Below are 18,499 nucleotides of genomic sequence, written 5' to 3' on the forward strand. Positions count from 1 at the left end.
GACTTGGACCCGCTGATGAACATCTTCTAGCTCCCCCAATCTTTTGCCCCTGGTAATCACCATTTTTCTCTGTTTCTGTGAGTTCAGTGTTTGTTTTTAGATTCCACATATAAATGAGATCACACAGTTTCTGTCTTTCTCAGTCCAGCTTATCTCACCTAGCAGAATGTTCTCTTGGCTCATCCATGTTGCCCCAAATGGCAGGATTTCCTTCTTTCTCATGGCTGAGTAATACTCCAGTGTGCGCGCACATGTGCGTGTGAGTGTGTGTATCACATCTTCTCTATCTGTGTTTCCCTTCATGAATTCTCAGTAATTCGGCTCACTGCTCTCCCATTTCTCAGTGGGCTAAACCTCTGGGTTCTGATTCATTTCCATTTTCTCCTTTGTGTCCCTTTTCTACTTTTTATGTACATCTGTGGGTTCCTATTTACTTTTGGTCCATTGTATATAAGAACTGAAGACCAAACTTTCTTTCCGTTGTTCTCCTCGCTCTCTCCACCTGCGTTATTTATCTCTTTAACTCCTAAAATGCATCTGTAACATAAAGGCACCTATTTTCTGAGATATACAAAGGACCATGCAGCTCCCTAACCAGTGATATGGGCTATGAAGAAAGTGACGGGTATTTACTGTGTATGATGTGAACTCACCATTATGCAGGCAACATTTATTTTAGGTCAGGTTTTTTTTTTCTTTTTTAGAGGCTTATTTATTTATTTGTTTGTTTGTTTTGTTTATACATGCACTGGGTACAGTCAGAAGCGCGGGAGGGTGAGAGAATTCACCAGAGCCAGAGCGGGGAGCAGAGCAGGCAGAAGGACCGAAGTACACTGCTGAGGGGAGCAGCGGGCGGCAGGAGAGGTCTGCGCGCCATGTGGGACCCTGCTCCAGTGGCTGGGGAGCAGCCGGGGATCAAACCGGCGCCGCGGAGGCTGCAGGCAGCTTCGCAACCCAGCGCTCAACCGCTGCGCCACCGGGGAGGCCCTTAGGTCAGGTTTTTAAGCACTGTGGAAAATACAAAGATCAACCAGAAGAATATAAAATAAGGTCCTTGCTATTAAAAATCTTACAATAGAGTTAAGGAATTATAGCATAGATTCACTTCCAAGTTACAATTAAGACACAGCTTTTATTATTTGAGGTGGGTAAGAGAATGGAGAGTCGAAGCTTCCTCCTTAAGTCTTTCCCATTTAGGTGACACACAACTGTAATCCTCAAGTGATCCTAAAGCCATAGAAAATACTGATACATATAATTAGATAGGCTAATACAATAAAATGCAGTCTTTCCTGTCAACTCCTTTTCCTCAAGGAGTGAGACAGGAGAGGATCACCTAGAACTTTCTTTCCAAACTGTCGCTGATGCCTCTGATGTCTGCCCCTTCTAAGCTGCAATCTCTGGTGAGAGAATTCACCAGAGCCAGAGCGGGGAGCAGAGCAGGCAGAAGGACCGAAGTACACTGCTGAGGGGAGCAGCGGGCGGCAGGAGAGGTCTGCGCGCCATGTGGGACCCTCCTCCAGTGGCTGGGGAGCAGCCGGGGATCAAACCGGCGCTGCGGCTCATGTTGTCTTTGAGGAGTGAGGACACTGCAGGATGGAAGTGGAGGCCTGGGCCTCTGGTGCGTGGCATAGTGAGTTCAGGGTGTTAATTGCCACCATTCATGTAGGTACAAAGAGGATAGCAGTCCAAAGACAGAGGTTAAGAAGGTGTCTGATTTGTGCTGACTTTATTTCAAATATGCCCAGAATGTTTCTTGGGCTCTGTTTGAGTTATCAATCACCATGATCCCAGACCAGGCCCATATACAAGTGGGTCCTCATCTCCCTTCTGCAGGCACAGATGATGACTGAGGAAGCTACCCTCCTTTTCCTTTCAATACACCTTCCAGGGATGAACAAGATTTTCGTTACAGCTATGTGACAATTTTTAGTTATTCCTGTTGTCATACTCAGGAGGCAGATTTAGATCAAGCATGGCCCTGCTAAGTGAGAAACTAACAGTCTTGTAGCCAATCATTCTGTAGGGCTAAATTGGTCATTCCAGTCAATTTTCAGTTGAAATTGATGCGTCTCCCTGCTCTGGCACCTATGGGACATGAGAGGAAGCATACAGGGAGACACCAGCAGTTACTTCATAGTGTGACTGATGCTGTAATAATTTAGTTATAAGAGGCAAAGGGAACATGGAGAACTGGAAATCTCTCTATTTCAAAAGTGACTCGTATCCATAGGAATTTTTTTGTTTTTCCTTATTCTTATTGAATCGCCGACTGATATTTTACTGAATTACGAGATTTTGCATACATGAAACTTCAGCAAGTGCCCATTTGCTGTCTAATATATTGGCTTGGAACAAACAAGTTATATTTCATTTTTACAGCTATATCGAGCACATGCAGCCTTCCCAGACTTTTTCCGTACTTCAACTATCACATGGTGGAAGAGGGAAGTGAAAGAATTACATGACAATCCACAGAACCCAAACAAGAGCTTGAAGTTTGATGGCCTGTGGATTGTAAGTGTGCACTTGAGTCTTTGTCCATGTAGATACGTGTGTGTCTATCTTTGTGAGTGTAAGTACATGTATCAGTGACCTTTATCAAGGAAATAATCACCCAAGAAAGACTTTGGACATATCAGGCTGAAGCTCCTCCAGCTGGTGGTGGAGAGGAATAGCCCCAGGAATAGCCCCAGTATTCCTCATACCTTGGACCTTTCCTGAAGTCCCTGTTGTAAAACTCTAAGGTGATTACTAGGAATTCCTTGGAATTGAGCCTCACCTCACACCCTGAAAGAGAATTTTTAAAATTTCTCTAGTCAGTCATTCTGTAGGTCTTCATTGATCATTCCAATCAATTATCAATAGATACTGTTCTGACATCTATGGGATTACTGAATGGTAAACAGTTTATTCACTGCTTCCTTGTGTCTGAGTTTACAAGATGCCATCATTTTGGAAAGTAAGCTGTTTCTATGTGGCATTTCTAGGATATGAATGAACCATCAAGCTTTGTGAATGGGGCAGTTGAACCAGGCTGCAGAGATGACCCTTTGAACCACCCTCCCTATATCCCACGTAAGTACATTGGGTTTATCTCCTGCCAGACCTGGCTAGAAGGCATGACCCTCGTAAGGGCCCAGTGGCAGGGATTTATCCTGACTGCTCAGGGCATGTGCTCAGTGGTGCTTTGGTTTTGGTTGAATTTCTCAGATTTGTTTAGAAAATGCTTGACAGTGGCAATGTTGCCAAAGAATTTTAGGTTTCTTACTTCTTCAGGCTTTTATCAGTTCCTCACAGGAACTTGTGGTTACCCCAGTGGGTGGAAAGTAGCATCTTCACCTCATCATGGAATCTATGAACTTTGGCTCCAGAAATTATTTTCTCTGTCGGTTATATGGCCTTAAGAGATTACTGCATGTTTCCAAATTTGTATCTTCATTGAATTATGCTAAGGGTCACAAAATAATTTACATATTAAAAATCCTAGATTGGAGTCTGTTCTGTAGTGTTTTCCCACTTTCTCTTGGTGAACCCTCGAGGGGGTTCTCAAGAAACCAAACACCATTGGAACCAGGGTAAGACATTAGCTTTTAGCTTTAAAAGCTTTGTGTTACTAGGAAGACAACCTGTACTGTTAGCATATAGTGCAGCATATAGTTAGTATATAGTGCAGTATTATTAACTATACTCATCATGCTGAGGGGACTTGATGTTGAAACCACCTGTGGGTGCCATTGTAGCTTAGAGCTGAGCACATCCCCATCCTGCTGGGAACGAGGGGGACCCCTGTAGGGCTCACGCTAATCTTAAACTCCAGTCTAATCCCTTAAAGAGAGATCAGGGATGGCCAGGAGTGGGTGTGATTTCTACATGACTTCTTTCTCCTCAGACTTGGACGGCAGGGACAGGGGTTTGAGCAGCAAGACCCTGTGTATGGGGAGTCAGCAGATCCTTCCAGACGGCACCCCAGTGCGACACTATGATGTGCACAGCCTGTATGGGTGGTCCCAGACCAGACCCACATACGAGTGAGTCCTCATCTCCCTTCTGCAGGCACAGACTGAGGAAACTACTCTCCTTTTCCTTTCAATACACCTTCCAAGGATGAAAAAGATTTTCGTTACAGCTATGTGACACTTCTTAGTTATCAAGTGGACACTCACGGACATGGACTCAGGCCCTGTCATCATACTTAGGAGGCAGATTTAGATCAATTGTGGCCCTGCTAAGTGAGAAACTAACAGTCCTGTAGACAGTCATTCTGTAGGACCAAATTGGCCATTCCAATCAACTTTCAGCTGAAATTTATGAGTCCCTCTACTCTGGCTCCTGTGGGATACCAGAGGAGGCACACATGGGGACACCAGTAGTTATTACACAGTGCAACTAATACTGTAATAATTTAGTTATAAGAGGCAAAGGGAACATGGAGAGCTAGAAATCTGTTTCAAACGTGACTCATACCTGGAATGGAATTTTTTGGTTTTTGCTTATTCTTGTTGAATAGCCAACATATTTTACTGAATTATCACTATACCATTTTATGTGCCCAATCAATCGAAAAACATGAATTATCCTAAGAAAAAACTTATAAAGGAATTTACCTTTCTTCTCCAATTATATAAAGCTAAGAAATGAGTAAATGGACTTGGTCATTGCTCACTATTTTTAGGTAATCTGCTGAGTTTAGTGTACAGTGAAGTTTTGGTAAAATATTGGAAAGCACCATGTAAAGGCACAATTGTCCTTACTATCTTCATCATCTGGATCTGTCAGTGGAGATCTCATTATGGCTCAGATTTCCATATTCTCTCTAAATAATCCAGGACACATTCCATTACCATACTGTAGGCTCAGGAACCCTGGGAGTTTTGTGGCTTTCCCTCCCCTGCTTTGTTCTCTCTCAATCACCTCCTTGTTTTCGCCTCCAACCAGAGCTACGCAGGAGGCGACCGGAGAGCGTGGGATTGTTGTCACCCGCTCCACATTCCCCTCTTCTGGCCGTTGGGGAGGTCACTGGCTGGGAGACAACACATCTGCCTGGAACCAGCTCAGAAAATCTATCATTGGTATGTGTGCTGATTCCCAGGTGCCCCTGATGCTCAGGATGGTAGAGAGGAGAGTCAATAAAGGGGTCTGAGGAGGGAGGAGGAGGAGGCAGATCATGCAACCCTCATCTGACACAGCTGTGTTCTGATTGCAGGCATGCTGGAGTTTAGCCTCTTTGGCATCTCCTATGTAAGTGTTCTTTGGATCATTCCTCATCACCAAACAGATGGTGATGTCTTTCAGAAAGTAATAAACTCATATTATTTCATGTTATTTCAGACAGGAGCAGATATTTGTGGGTTCTTTAACGATGCTGAATATGAGATGTGTGCTCGCTGGATGCAACTGGGGGCCTTTTACCCCTTCTCAAGAAACCACAACACCATTGGAACCAGGGTAAGACATTAGCTTTTAGCTTAAAAGCTTTGTGTTACTAGGAAGACAACCTGTACTGTTAGCATATAGTGCAGCATATAGTTAGTATATAGTGCAGTATTATTAGCTATACTCATCATGCTGAACGTTAGATCCCAGGACATATTTCAATTTATAACAGAAGGTTTATACCTTTGACTTACACCTTCTCATATCTTCCACCCCCTTGATAACCACCATTCTACTGTTTGTTTCTTTGAGTTTTTTTTTTTTAAGATTCCATATATAAGTGAGATCATATTTGTCTTTATCCATCTTATTTCATTTAGCACAATGCCCTCAAGGTCTATCCATGTTGTTGCACATGGCAGGATTTCCTTCTTTTATATGACAGAAAGATATTCCATTATATCTGTATCTCTCACATCTTCTTTATCCATTGATCCCTCAATGAACATTTAGTTTGTTTACATATTTGGCTACTGTGAATAGTGTTATAATGAACATGGGAGAGAGATATCTCTTTGAAATACTGAATCCTTTTTTTTGGTTTTTGGATATATACCCAGAAGTGCCATTGCTCAATCTTATGGTAGTTTTATTTTGAACTCCATACTGTTTTCCATACTGTTTATTTTTAACTCCATACCAATGTACCCCAACCAATAGTGCACAAAGGCTCCCTTTTCACCACATGATACCTTTTGTCTTTTTGATGATAACATTCTAACAGGAAGTGATATTTTATTATGGTTTTGATTTGTTTTTCCCTGATGATTGGTGATGTGGATTATCTCTCCATTTACCTGCTGCCCATTTGCATGCTATTCTTTCAAAACTAGAAAACTCTACAGAAAGAAAACTGTAACATTCAAAAAACATGTGGAAATTAAACAGCCAATTTTAAAGATGAAATCAAAAGAAAGATTAAAAATAAATCTTGACACAACTGACAATGCGAAAGCAGCATATTAAAACTTGTGGGATACAGCAGAAGTAGTTCTAAGAGGAAAGTTTAAAGTGATAAACTCTACATTAAGGAAAAAGAAAGATCTTAGAAACCACCCATGTTACACCTTAAGGAACTAGCAAAACTAGAACAAACTATGTCAAAAGTTAGCAGAAGATATTACAAATATGAGACAGAAATAAATGTTCTTTGGTCTCTAGACCAAAGAACAATAGAAAAAAGCAGTGAAACTAACAGGTGGTAATTTGAAAATATAAACAAAATCGACCAACCCTTAACTAGACTTCTTAAGACAAAAAGAGAAAAGGGCTAAATAAATTACTAATAAAAAAGAGATATACATCTGATACTATAGAAATACAAGAGACCACAACAATTATATACAAAAAAAATTAGGCAACCTATAAAAAATAGATATATTCCTAGAAATGTAAAACCTATCAAGTGTGAATCATGAAGAAATAAAAAATCTGAAAAGACCAATAATAAGTCAGGAAATGCAACCAGTGATCAAAAATCCCCCAGAGGGGGAAAAAAAAAGCCCAGGACTAGATGGTTTCCCTGCTAAGTTCCATCAAGTACTTAAAGAAGAATTAAGCTAATGCTTTTCAGAATGATTGCAGAAAACTGAAGAGAATAGAGCACTCCCAAACTCATTTTATAAGACCAACATAGCCCTGATACTAAAACCAGATAAGTATGCTGCAAAGAAAGAAAACTACAAGTCAATGTCCCTGATGAATATAGATTCAAAACTCCTCAACAAAATGTTATCACACCAAATTCAATAGCACATTAAAATAATTATGCACCATGATTAAGTGGGATATAACCTTGGGATGCAAAGATATTTCAACATATGCAAGTTGATAAATGTTCTACACAACATGAAGACAATAAGATAAAACCCATATGATCATTTCAATAGGTGTAGAAAAATCATTTGACAGCACCCTTTCATAATGAAAGCTCTCACCAAATTTGGTATAGAAGGAATTTACTTCAGCATAATAAATATTATATATATAACAAGCCCACAGCTATTATTCAAAGGTTGGAGGCTTTTTCTCTGGTATCAGGAATAAGACAAAGGTGCCTACACTTACACACTTACTCAAAATAGTACTGTTAGTCCTATTCAGAGCAATAGGGGAAGAAAAATAGAAGATACATGAGTAGTTAATCGGTACAAGGGAAGACTCTCATACTTGAGTGAATATATTCCTTAGTGTTCTTTATTGTACCAAGTCTATCCCCCAGATAATGTCATATGGGGAAATTTTATCAGTTGTCCTGGGAGAGCTTCAGTGACCTTTCTCAGTTGATTCACAACATTATCTGAGTCTCATCTAGATCATCTTTGGCTTAGCTATGAAGAGCTTCATTTGAATAAATATTTAGTGATCTCCTGAAGTCCCCTACATCTCCTAGGGTGTGAGCTCTGAACACACTTCTTTTCTCCTTCAGAGGCAAGACCCTGTGGCCTGGGACCCTGCCTTTGAAAATCTTTCCAGAAGTGTCCTAGAGACCAGATACACCATCTTGCCATACCTCTACACCCTGATGCACCTGGCCCACACAGATGGCAGCACCGTTGTGCGACCTCTTCTCCACGAGTGAGTCCAGGATCCCAGTCATTAAGGAATAATTCCATCCTATGTGGTGGCAGTTTAAGAAAACAATTCTTACAAGTTAATTTCAATGCATGATTGCCTTTGCCATAAGCTTTTTAGGCACAGATCGTACTTTATTACTCCTTTTCTTGAATTTCAATCATGCCTCAGTCATTCAGCCATTGATAAAATGCTATTACATTTAAATTTTTTCTCAAAATGATATAGCACAGAGTAATTTCATTCTAATTTAGGCATATGAAGACTTACCAATCTTTGGTAGCATCTCAGGTCACAAAATAAGGTATTCCAGGGGGGAGATTTGAAGGATAAGATCATTCTTGCATTCAAAATGTGCCATGATTAAGAAACATGGAGAAAACGATAGGTGAGCACATGTCTTCATCCAGCCATTTTTGGAGTTGGAAGAACTCCATGTCATGTAGAAATAATGAGTATGTCTTACTCTGACACACCCAGGGGTGGAGTAAAGGACAGCAGAGATTACAACTTCATTTCTGACTTGGATCTGAACATGAGGAGTTTCTTCACGGTCTTGGCCTGGATCTCTGTTGGGCTCCTGATTGTGGTGCATTGGTTTCTCCTTCCAGGTTTGTGTCTGAACGGGCCACCTGGGATATAGACAGCCAGTTCCTGCTGGGCCCAGCCTTTCTGGTCAGCCCTGTCCTGGAAGCTGTGAGTATGAAGGCCTCTGATGAATGGAGGACCCCAGCTCTGAGACCAGGGATGAAGGCAGGGAGCAGAGATGGGGTCTGGAGGAGATCCTGAGATGTGGGTCCTTATTCTCCTCTGTCCCATCTTCTCCCTGTGCACTGAAGTCCTTAGGTGTCTAATATCACTTAGGTATTCTGGGCCTTAGCTCATATTTAAAATCAACATAATCAATTCTAAGTCATTGGTTAATCTAAAAGGAAAAAAAAAGCTTTATGATACATTTTAGAATATCATGATTTCTTCATTATCTGAATAAGGAATATAGGTCGTGTGGGGCAACTCTGTGATGAATTCACTAGAATCTTTGATCACCATTGAAACTAAATGTTTCAGAAATATTGTTTGAACTAAAGGTGTGATCTTGTGGGCTGACCCTTCCCATCCTTCCACAAGAGGTCCTTAGGCAACTATTTCTTTGCTTCCTCTGTTGATGATTAGGCTTTTGATTAAAATACTGGTTAACTGTGTCCCCTCCCAAACTTACTGCCCTAATCGTGATTTCAAAATATTGGCACCATCAAATTTACAAAATTTTCTCTGCCCCAGACCCAATCTCAGTTTGTCTCTTTAGAGAGGATGTGGGGGAATTCTAGAAGGAAATGATAATTTTTGTCTCCAGTGTCCTGGATCCCAAAATGTTTTGTGGAAGCCACGGTTTTTGTGTAGGCAAGTCTCCCATTTGAGAAGGAGAGAGGGACAGAAGGATCCCCCAACATTGTTGACCTTTAGAGAGATGAGATATACCCATCCAAGATCATCCCTTATTGTTTTGACCCCATTACTGTACAAGTTAGCTACTCTGCCCTGAATAACAGAACAAAACTGTCCATGCCTTGTTTGTGTTTATTTTCAGGGTAAAAGAGAGGTTGATGCATATTTCCCGAAGGCCCGTTGGTATGACTACTACACGGTGAGTTTTTCAGATTGTCTGTGCAGCCTGGGAGATGCAGGCACAGGCTCTGGGATCTGACAGACTCCAGGCCACACCCTGGCTCTGTAACCCACTAGGTTGTGATCTGGGACAAATCACGTTGAACCTCATAGCCTCAGCTTTCTCACCTCCAAGTGGGAGAGTAGCACCTCCCTCACAGGGCGGTCCTCCCGTGGAGAAGTCTGGGGGGTTCTGTGTCTTGGTTTTCATCTTTCCCTATAACACCCCTTTTTGCAGCGATGTATGATAGTGATAGCAGTAAACTCTCACACTCATGCTGTGAGCTGTAGTTTTTGCTCACATCCTCCCTGCAACATGGTAAGTTCATATGTATTTGGGGCCTTTTCCTCTCAGGTGTAGATAGTGGGGTGTTGAAGTTAATTTCCCAAGGGGAGCAAGGTCTTAGACGGTGTAAAGAAAGTATGTTTAGAAATGCAGAGTAAACATATCATTTTCTGTCATATCGCTTTTCTGGGCTAATATGAGCTCCCAAAACTCAGTGGGGAAAACAAGGTCTTCTAAAGAAGCTTCAAGGTTGGTTGTGTAGTGACACAGACAACTGTTTGATTACTTTTTAAAAAAATTATTTATGCGTACAGGAGCTGGGGTATAAGCCAGAGATGCAGAGGGTGAGAGGATTCACCAGAGACTGAATGGGGAGCAGAACAGGCAGATCTACTGAAATACACTGCTGAGGGGAGCAGCGGGCGAGTCAGGAGAGGTCGGCTGCACCATGTGGGTCACCTCCTTGGCCAGGGATCGAATTCAGGCTGCAGTGACTGAGGATAGCTTTGTAGGGCTGAAACTTAACCCCTGCGCCACCAGGGAGGCTCCATTTGTTTGATTCTCAAGGAAAAACCAAAGGAAGTGTTTCCTCGCCTTCATCTGACTTTACTGAAAGTAAAGCAGGGGACTGGAAACACAGTCACGGGATAGCAGCAAGGGGACAGGAGGCAGAGCCTGCCCCGACCCCTCTAGCCAAGGGGTTTGCAGTGGGATTAGGTGAAAATCAGTGCAAGGATAAAGGAAGTTCTTTTCTCAGAACTTTTTCTGTTTCTCTTGGAACCCTGAGGCCTCCCACACACACTCCCTTTTTTGGCTGGCCTGGATCTGTGTGGGTGGCACTGCTTGCAGACTTCTGTGCTTCCCAAACAGGACTTTTCTACAGGAAAAAGCCAGTTTTCTTTAAATTGAGCTTGGCCTTTGTCCTACATTTGCATGCTAACCTTGCCATTCACTAACAGTCAGTCATTCTGAGTACATAGGGGCTCCCTGGGCTAGGGCTAGGACTCGGGCGAGGTCAGCAAGGCCCATGAGGCCCGCAGTAGAAGGAGGAGCCCCTTTGGAAGGCTGACCCTGCATTTGCCTGGCCCCGATGGTGAGGCCACCTGAAGTTGCACCCTGGACACCTCACAGTTCTCATCTGGCTCCAGCCCTGTCCAGGGCTGAGCTGGGTGTTGGGTTGCTGCACATGTTTACTGAGCGCTGGGTGTTGGGTTGCTGCACATATTTCCCCATGGAACTCACAATTGAATCTGGAGCTAAAACTGCATGTCATAAAGACAAACACAAATGTGCACAGTCACACGTGCCACATAAAGCTGAAGTGTGAGGGCGGATAAGGAGATTTCCCGGAATTGCTGAATTTATATATAACTCTTCAATAGAAGAGTGCTTTAGTTGAGGAATAAGAGATAGAAGAAACCTTGTAGGAAGCCAAATATTGATGGAGCAAGCCATTTAGGAAAAAATAAAATCTCAATGTTTAATTAGAATGGTTTTAGTTCATGGAGAAGTATGCCTTTCATTGACCTGCACACATTGTGGTTACTAGTCTCTGTTCTAGAGCAAAGGCTGGTAAACTACCTCCTGGTAAATCAAGTTTTATTGGGGCACAATCATGCACATTTGTTTACTCATGGGCAGCAGTAACTGCGCTTACAATACAATAGCAGAGTTGAGGGCTGCTTTTTCCCGTGGCTAGAATAGTGCTTATCTAGCCCTTCACAGACCAAGTTTACTGGTCCTTGCTCTCGAGGATACACAAGCAGCACGAGACCCATTCCACCCTCTGCCCACATGAAAAGGGGCAAATTAAAACATGGTGCAGAAAAATGAGGCCTCCCAGGTGGCGCAGCAGTTGAGCGCTGGGTTGCGAAGCTGCCCGCAGCCTCTGCGGTGCCGGTTCGATCCCCGGCTGCTCCCCGGCCACCGGAGGAGGGTCCCACATGGCGCGCAGACCTCTCCTGCCGCCCGCTGCTCCCCTCAGCAGTGTACTTCGGTCCTTCTGCCTGCTCTGCTCCCCGCTCTGGCTCTGGTGAATTCTCTCACCCTCCTGCGCTTCTGACTGTACCCAGTGCATGTATAAACAAAACAAACAAATAAATAAATAAAACATGCCTAAGAAAAAAACAAAACAAAACATGGTGCAGAAATTTAGAGGAGAAACAGATGTGGGCATACTAAAGGACAGAAGACATCACGGGGAATATGAAACTGAAAAGATCCCCTGAAAGCTCTGCAGGGCACAAAAAATACATTAGGGAAGTACAAATAGCTCCACTAGTAAAAATTCAAAACTGAAGAAGGCAAATGTTGGCAGATGGAAAGTCATCAAATCAACATCCTCCCCTCCCCCAACTCTTTGTCCCCCTTCTAAAGCTAACCTGTTCATAGTCTATTACATAGTTTTGCTGATAAAAATGAGTGCAGAGAGTAATCTTTCATCTTTACACAAACACTATTAGACCACTTGAAGTCAGCTACTAATAATGTATCATGGATATCTTGTATATCGGCACCTTGAAGTTCCTCTCCATTCTTTTTAGCTACTGTATTATATTCCATCATATGGAGTCACTTACTAAACTGGAATGACATTTAGGATCTAGCTTAGTCTGTTTTCTTTTTAGAAACAGTGGTGAAGTGCTGCAGGAAACTTCATTGTATGTATGTTTTGGCATAAGTTTTGATTAGTAAAGCTCCTGGAATAATATATTTTATTTTACCTTATTTTTTTAAGATTTATTTATTTATGCATGCAAGAGCTAGGGTACAGGCCAGAGATGCGGGGGGTGAGAGGATTCACCAGAGACAGAATGGGGAACAACAGAAAAGGCAGACTGACTGAAATACACTGCTGAGGCGAGCAGCTGGGAGACAGGAGAGGTCTGCCTCGCCATGTGAGTTGCTCCCTGGGTGGCCAGGGATCAAACTTGTGCTGCAGAGGCTGCGGATAGCTTCATAGTGCAGTGCTTAATCCCTTGTGCCACCAGGGAGGCCCCAGGGAATAATTTATTTTAAATCGGAGGTGTGGACCTATTCTGACTTATTGATTTCCTATTTTTATGAAGATGAAGAGCAGATGATGTGTATGAACCAAAGTTTTCACCTACCTTTCTCGTGGCCATTTTTGCTTGTTTCCCATGTTGAACCCATGTTGGGATTTTTTTTTTTTTTGAGTCTTCTCAGTCCTCACCAGTGACTCCGCTTGGTGTGAATTCCCTATACAAGGCCATGTGGAGTCACCTTATATTATTTTAATGGTACTGCTGTTAGATCTTATCTTATCATCAGATCTTCATGGAGATTTTAACAGGAATTTGTCAGGCTAGCTGTGATCAGAAACTATGCAAAGGGAAGTAAACAAACCCGTGACTCATTAGGTACTAGAAATGAAATGTTATGAAGAATAAAACCATGGCCTAGTTAGCTATAATGTGTTGTAGAAGGAAAATCCCACTGGGAGAAGTAAAGCATTTGGTAGGAAGATAATGTTGACAGCTTGACATATATTAAGTTTCTCTTGAAGATAGGACAACAATGGGAAAAATGTCCACTATTCATAAGCTATTAGAGGGAAATATTATCAGAGATCATGTAACCCAACTTTCTTGTGTTATCAGTGAGAAAAATTGAAAACTCCCCCAGATGTAGGGTTGGAATTTGTATTAAGTCCCACAGAATCTGGAGTCCTGAGGCTAGTGCATGAAGCCGAGTCTGTTCCAGAAAATGTGGTACCTATTGGTTACTGTGCTTCCTTCTACCTCCTCCCGTTATGGTTTTACTAGGATTAAATCTGTACAAATTGAACAGCAGGGCCGAAGAGTGGAGGTGTGTGATGGCAGCTTTGCTCCTTACTTCCAAGTTATCATTTTTTAAATGGGGGATTTTGTTTACCAGGGGACACTGGGCAATGTCTAGAGACATTTTTGGTTGTCACAATGTGGTGGTGGGGAACAGACACTGCTGGCAGCTAATGGACAGACTGTGGGAACATCTTGAAAGCACTGAACAGCCCCCACAACAAAGAATCACCTGGCTTGAATGTCCATAGAACTGAGCTGAGAAATCTGCCTCTTGCTTGAGAAAATGTGGAAGGGTGGTTTCTTGGGAACTGGACTCTATGGCTTGGGGTAAGAGCACTTCTCCTGTCACACAGGAGGCAAGAGACACATGTCAAACCCAAAGCAAGATAGAGTGTGTTAAAGGTAATGATTTGTAAAGTAAGTTGGCTTACTTTAATCTTTTCAGACAAGTAGGAGTAAATGGTGCTAAGTTGGTGCTAGTGGGGAGTGCGAGAAGTGAGCAGGTCTAGAAGTGTCTTGGTGGGTGACGTATCAGGAGCTGGCCTGAAATGCATGAGAGGCTCAGCCTGCCCCCTCCAGCAGTGCTCTCTGACGAAGAAGCAGGGTGTGGAAGGGTAGCAGGGTGAGGTCGCGCGTGATCTCGTGTGGTCCGTCCTGTAGAGGCCCCCAAACAAGGGGTGCCAGCCTGAGCTCTAGAGTTATACAGGGTTCTGCATGGCAGCCGTGTGTGCATGCAGGTGCAATCACAGGTGTGTGCGCAAGGGTCACGAGCAGGCTCGCGTGCAGAAGAGAGGTCTGCTGAACGGCGGGCAGACAACCTGTTCTCTCCCTCACCATCGCCTGTCTTCTTCTGGGCCATAGGGTGTGGACTTCACATCTCAGGGAGAGTGGAAGACCTTGCCAGCCCCTCTTGAGCACATTAATCTTCATGTCCGTGGGGGCTACATCCTTCCCTGGCAGCGGCCAGCGCAGAACACCTTCATGAGGTGAGTGATGGGCTCAGGGTTCTCCTTCAAGTGTGTGTTAGCTCAGGTCTTGGTAAAACCCAAGAGCTTGTAAGTGGCAGCCTCAAGCCTAAAAGCAAGTGTACCAAGCATTTTTGCTTATTGGTTTGTTTGTGTGCATTTTAATTCTTTTCAGTCTCTGTGCTCTTTGTATAATTTTTAATACCTATTTTAGCTCTAAGTGGATGTAATGGTAGGTAGAATTAGTGACACTTGAAATGGAAGTGAAACAGGTGCAACCATGATTGATGCTAGTTGTAGAAGACTATCTGGGTCTTAGTTGACTTGCCTAGGAAAACTATTGCAGGACAATTGTGTAAACATTATCGCCGCAATGCCTGAGGCTGAGAGCCCTCCCATGCAAGATTTAGAAATTCTAGACTGTGTCTACATGATAACAAATATTTTCTCTGAGCCCAGAACTATGCAAAATGGAGATTGCTATTTGGAGATTTTTTTTCTTAAAAAAAAAAGGAAAAAGGAAACCCTATCTTGTAAGGGCTGGAAATAACCCCATTTTCCAGATGAGCAAAGAGGGGTGTCAAGAGGCAAAGTGATTAACTCAGTCAGATCATTAGTAAGTAGTTGAGTAGGGACTAAAGTCCTTGTCTACTTGATGTCAAACTAAAATTCTTAGGGCCCCCTATTTATTTGATTCCAAAAATTCAGTTCAATACTGAGTTGTTCACTGTACTGTGCTTCAGAAATTAGGTCATGAAAGAAGGAAGGTCTCAACATCACAGTCTCCTCAAGGTGGGGTGTGGGGGAAGAAAGAGTCCGATGTGTTGGCCATTAGTTCCTCACAGCACGTATAGAGCTCTGGTCAAAGTTTAGAGGAAAATTTCCCTGGATTCCTTCACTCATTCTGACAGAAGTGACAGAGCTAATGGAGCCAGGACTAGAACTGGCCCCCAGGTCTCTTGAATCCTAGTACCTAGTATCATCAGATCTCATGGAGATTTTAACAGGAATTTGTCTCCACACCATGAAGCATGGGACTTTATATCTTTATGAAAACCCCTGACTTGGGGCCATGTCATTGTTCTTAGCTAATGCCTCTCTCCTGCCTCACTGCAGCCGTAAGAATTTACTAGGCTTCAAGGTCGCTTTGGATTACCAGGGGCGGGCTGAAGGTTGCCTCTTCTGGGATGATGGAAATAGCATCGGTGAGTATGGAGGGCCTGGGATAGTCATCACAACATGTGTCTCTTATAGGTCTGCTTCTTTCTTTTCTGTGTTAAAACAATTCTGCATTTAAAAATATATCATTTGCTACTTTTCTCTTTTACTTTTAAGTGTTTAATGTATGCTGTGCAGACTCCTGCACGAAAATGAAGCTTAACTTGGAATCTCTCGTCTTTATCCAACTGTCCTAACTCACTGTAGAAGGGGGGTCAGAGGGGAAGTCTCTTTGCCGCCAGATGTGTTCCAAGCCCTTTATGTTTGAGGGCATGTTCCTGAAAGACGTGGTTTCCTGTCCCAGTGAGAGAGACAGTGTCACCATCACTTGTGTCTTTTATTTGTGAGGATGTTCTGTGAGGAGTTCACAGGAACTGGTGAACTCGCAGGAGGAAGGCTCAAGTATCGTGAGCTATTTTTAAACAAGCTCTGTCCAGTAGAATGGCTTGCAGTGATGGAAATATTCTACAGCTCTGTCGTCCACTGGGGTAGCCACTAGGCACAGGTGGTTATGGGGCATGTGAAATGTACACATGCACCCGAGGAACTGAATTTTTAATTTTATTGAATTGTAATGAGTTTAAATTTAAATAGTTAAATTTTGTGCGTGGCTGTTATCTTGGACAGCACAGCTCTAAGATAGCCTCTGAGTGGTCAGCAAATTAGAAAGAATTTAGCACATGGAGAAGAGTGAAATATCCTCAAAGGTGGGGTACAGGGTGGGGATACCTGTGACAAGATTGTGGCTGGTCTACCTTTACTGGATATGCTAAGCTTCATATTACCCCTGAACCTGTGATGTAAATTAAGGATAAAGGACAAGGAAGACTTTTATTTGTTCTCTGGGGACTGCTTTCAAAAATACTACTTAATATCTGTCAAGATAAACCAACCAAGACACTAGCCTTGGTGTTGCAATGTGGTGCATGAGGTATGTGTGCATATGTATCTGCCTCTAGCAGAAGGAATCTGGAAATTCTGAGGTGACAAGATGTTGGGCATGGTAAAGACAAGAAAGAAGTATTAAGAGTGGTGGTAGGAAACCGCATTTTATTAGATGACTGCCAGGCAGAGCCAACTATACACACTCACTTCAAACATTTTATGCAAACTGAGGTTGAGGTGAGAGTCTGAATAATCTCATCAAATGGAACTCTATAAAAAATAAAAATAAAATAAACAGAAACCATCCCTACTTCTTTAACCAAGACAAGGAAATAATTAGAATTCTAGGGCTGACCTCCCGGTCACACTTACCTTATTGTTTGTTTACAGATACCTATGAAAAACAACTCTATTACCTGGCCAACTTTACTGTCCGTGAGGTGAGTGGGACTGATCCTCTGAAGGGAGAATGGGGTCCTTCTGGCTCAGTGGGGTGCTGAATACCACAAGCTATAAAGTACCACCTACAATTCCCTCACTGCATGTCTTGCTAATTTGCATCCTTTTCTTCCTTTAGACTTCAGAGAGATTTACTTTGCTCTCAGGAAATGTTCCATGATTAAACCTGTTCATGTATCATCAGTAACTTATCTTAACTTCCCAAGGTGCAGGTGGACAGGCTGTATCTATGCTATTAGCCCTTTATTCTGCACATTTTGTGTTTTTCCTTGTGTAGACTGCAAGGAGAAAGGTCTTTGGTAACTGAGGTGTTTTTTTTAATAAGATTTATTTATTTATGCATAAAAGCACTGGGGTGCAGGCCAGATGTATGGCGGGAGGGTGAGAAGATTCACCAGAGACAAAGTGAGGAGCAGAACAGGCGGATCTACTGAAATACACTGCAGAGGGGAGCAGCGGGTGAGACAGGCGAGGTCAGCTGCTCCATGTGGGTCAGCTCCCTGGCTGGGGATAGAACTCATCCTGCGTTTGTTGCAGACAGCTTCATAGTGCTGAGACTTAACCCCTTGAGCCACCAGGGAGGCGTTGAGATGTTTTGTCATATTAGAGTTCAAGATCATTCTAGAATCCTTTGTGGAAGGACAGTTGGCAACAGGAGAGAGAGGGTTGGAAACCCTGGTCTCTGCTGTCCAGCAACACAAGATGGTGACAGAGGTTGTGGTATTATGATCTGCATTTATGCCCAAAGAGAGGCTGGGAAAAATTGGAGTGAATTTTGCTATTTTCCCTCATGTGGTTTCTTTGATTGCCAATTGACAGAATACGATGACGAGTCATGTAATCCTCAACAACTACCTCAGCAACACAGAGCCCTTGAAGCTGGGGTTCATTGATATCTGGGGAGTGGCCAGTGTCTCCACCCCCAGTGTCAGCATGACCATGAGCAGCGGCACTATAACACCTACAGTCACCTACAACTCTACAACACAGGTTAGTGATCAGTGAAAAATGCAAATGATATTTCTTGACCCTGAGACACCTGAGCGATTCCTGCCCTTCCCAAGCAATGTCCTCTGCTAAGCCCCCCAGGACTCCCTCTGTTTTGGAGGTGTCACCAAGGACAGCGTGGAGATGAGGGGAAAGTTCATGATATATTAGCCTTTGGAAGGAGGGTCTGACTCCTTCCTTTCCATGCATGTCTTCTTATC

General features: G+C 43.0%; 1 protein-coding gene across 4 annotated transcripts in view; it reads left to right on the top strand.

Annotated features, from left to right (window-relative positions):
* MGAM (maltase-glucoamylase) overlaps nt 1-18,499 on the top strand; it is an 86,257-nt gene that overhangs the window by 64,437 nt on the left and 3,321 nt on the right. For 3 of the 4 annotated variants that reach the window (XM_054692737.1, XM_054692736.1, XM_037514723.2), the window contains exons 35-47: nt 2,383-2,517; nt 2,991-3,078; nt 3,893-4,031; nt 4,939-5,072; nt 5,207-5,241; nt 5,332-5,448; nt 7,865-8,013; nt 8,622-8,706; nt 9,599-9,655; nt 14,626-14,750; nt 15,846-15,934; nt 17,223-17,272; nt 18,111-18,281. In XM_054692737.1, the coding sequence (XP_054548712.1) occupies nt 2,383-2,517; nt 2,991-3,078; nt 3,893-4,031; nt 4,939-5,072; nt 5,207-5,241; nt 5,332-5,448; nt 7,865-8,013; nt 8,622-8,706; nt 9,599-9,655; nt 14,626-14,750; nt 15,846-15,934; nt 17,223-17,272; nt 18,111-18,281 (1,374 nt within the window). Of the gene's footprint in view, nt 1-2,382; nt 2,518-2,990; nt 3,079-3,892; nt 4,036-4,938; nt 5,073-5,206; nt 5,242-5,331; nt 5,449-7,864; nt 8,014-8,621; nt 8,707-9,598; nt 9,656-14,625; nt 14,751-15,845; nt 15,935-17,222; nt 17,273-18,110; nt 18,282-18,499 lie in introns of those variants that run through there. The other variant, XM_054692739.1, reaches the window with a different exon arrangement.

Source organism: Talpa occidentalis, unplaced genomic scaffold (assembly GCF_014898055.3).
Source record: "Talpa occidentalis isolate TD23 unplaced genomic scaffold, MPIMG_talOcc4v2.1, whole genome shotgun sequence".
NCBI classification, from domain to species: domain Eukaryota; kingdom Metazoa; phylum Chordata; class Mammalia; order Eulipotyphla; family Talpidae; genus Talpa; species Talpa occidentalis.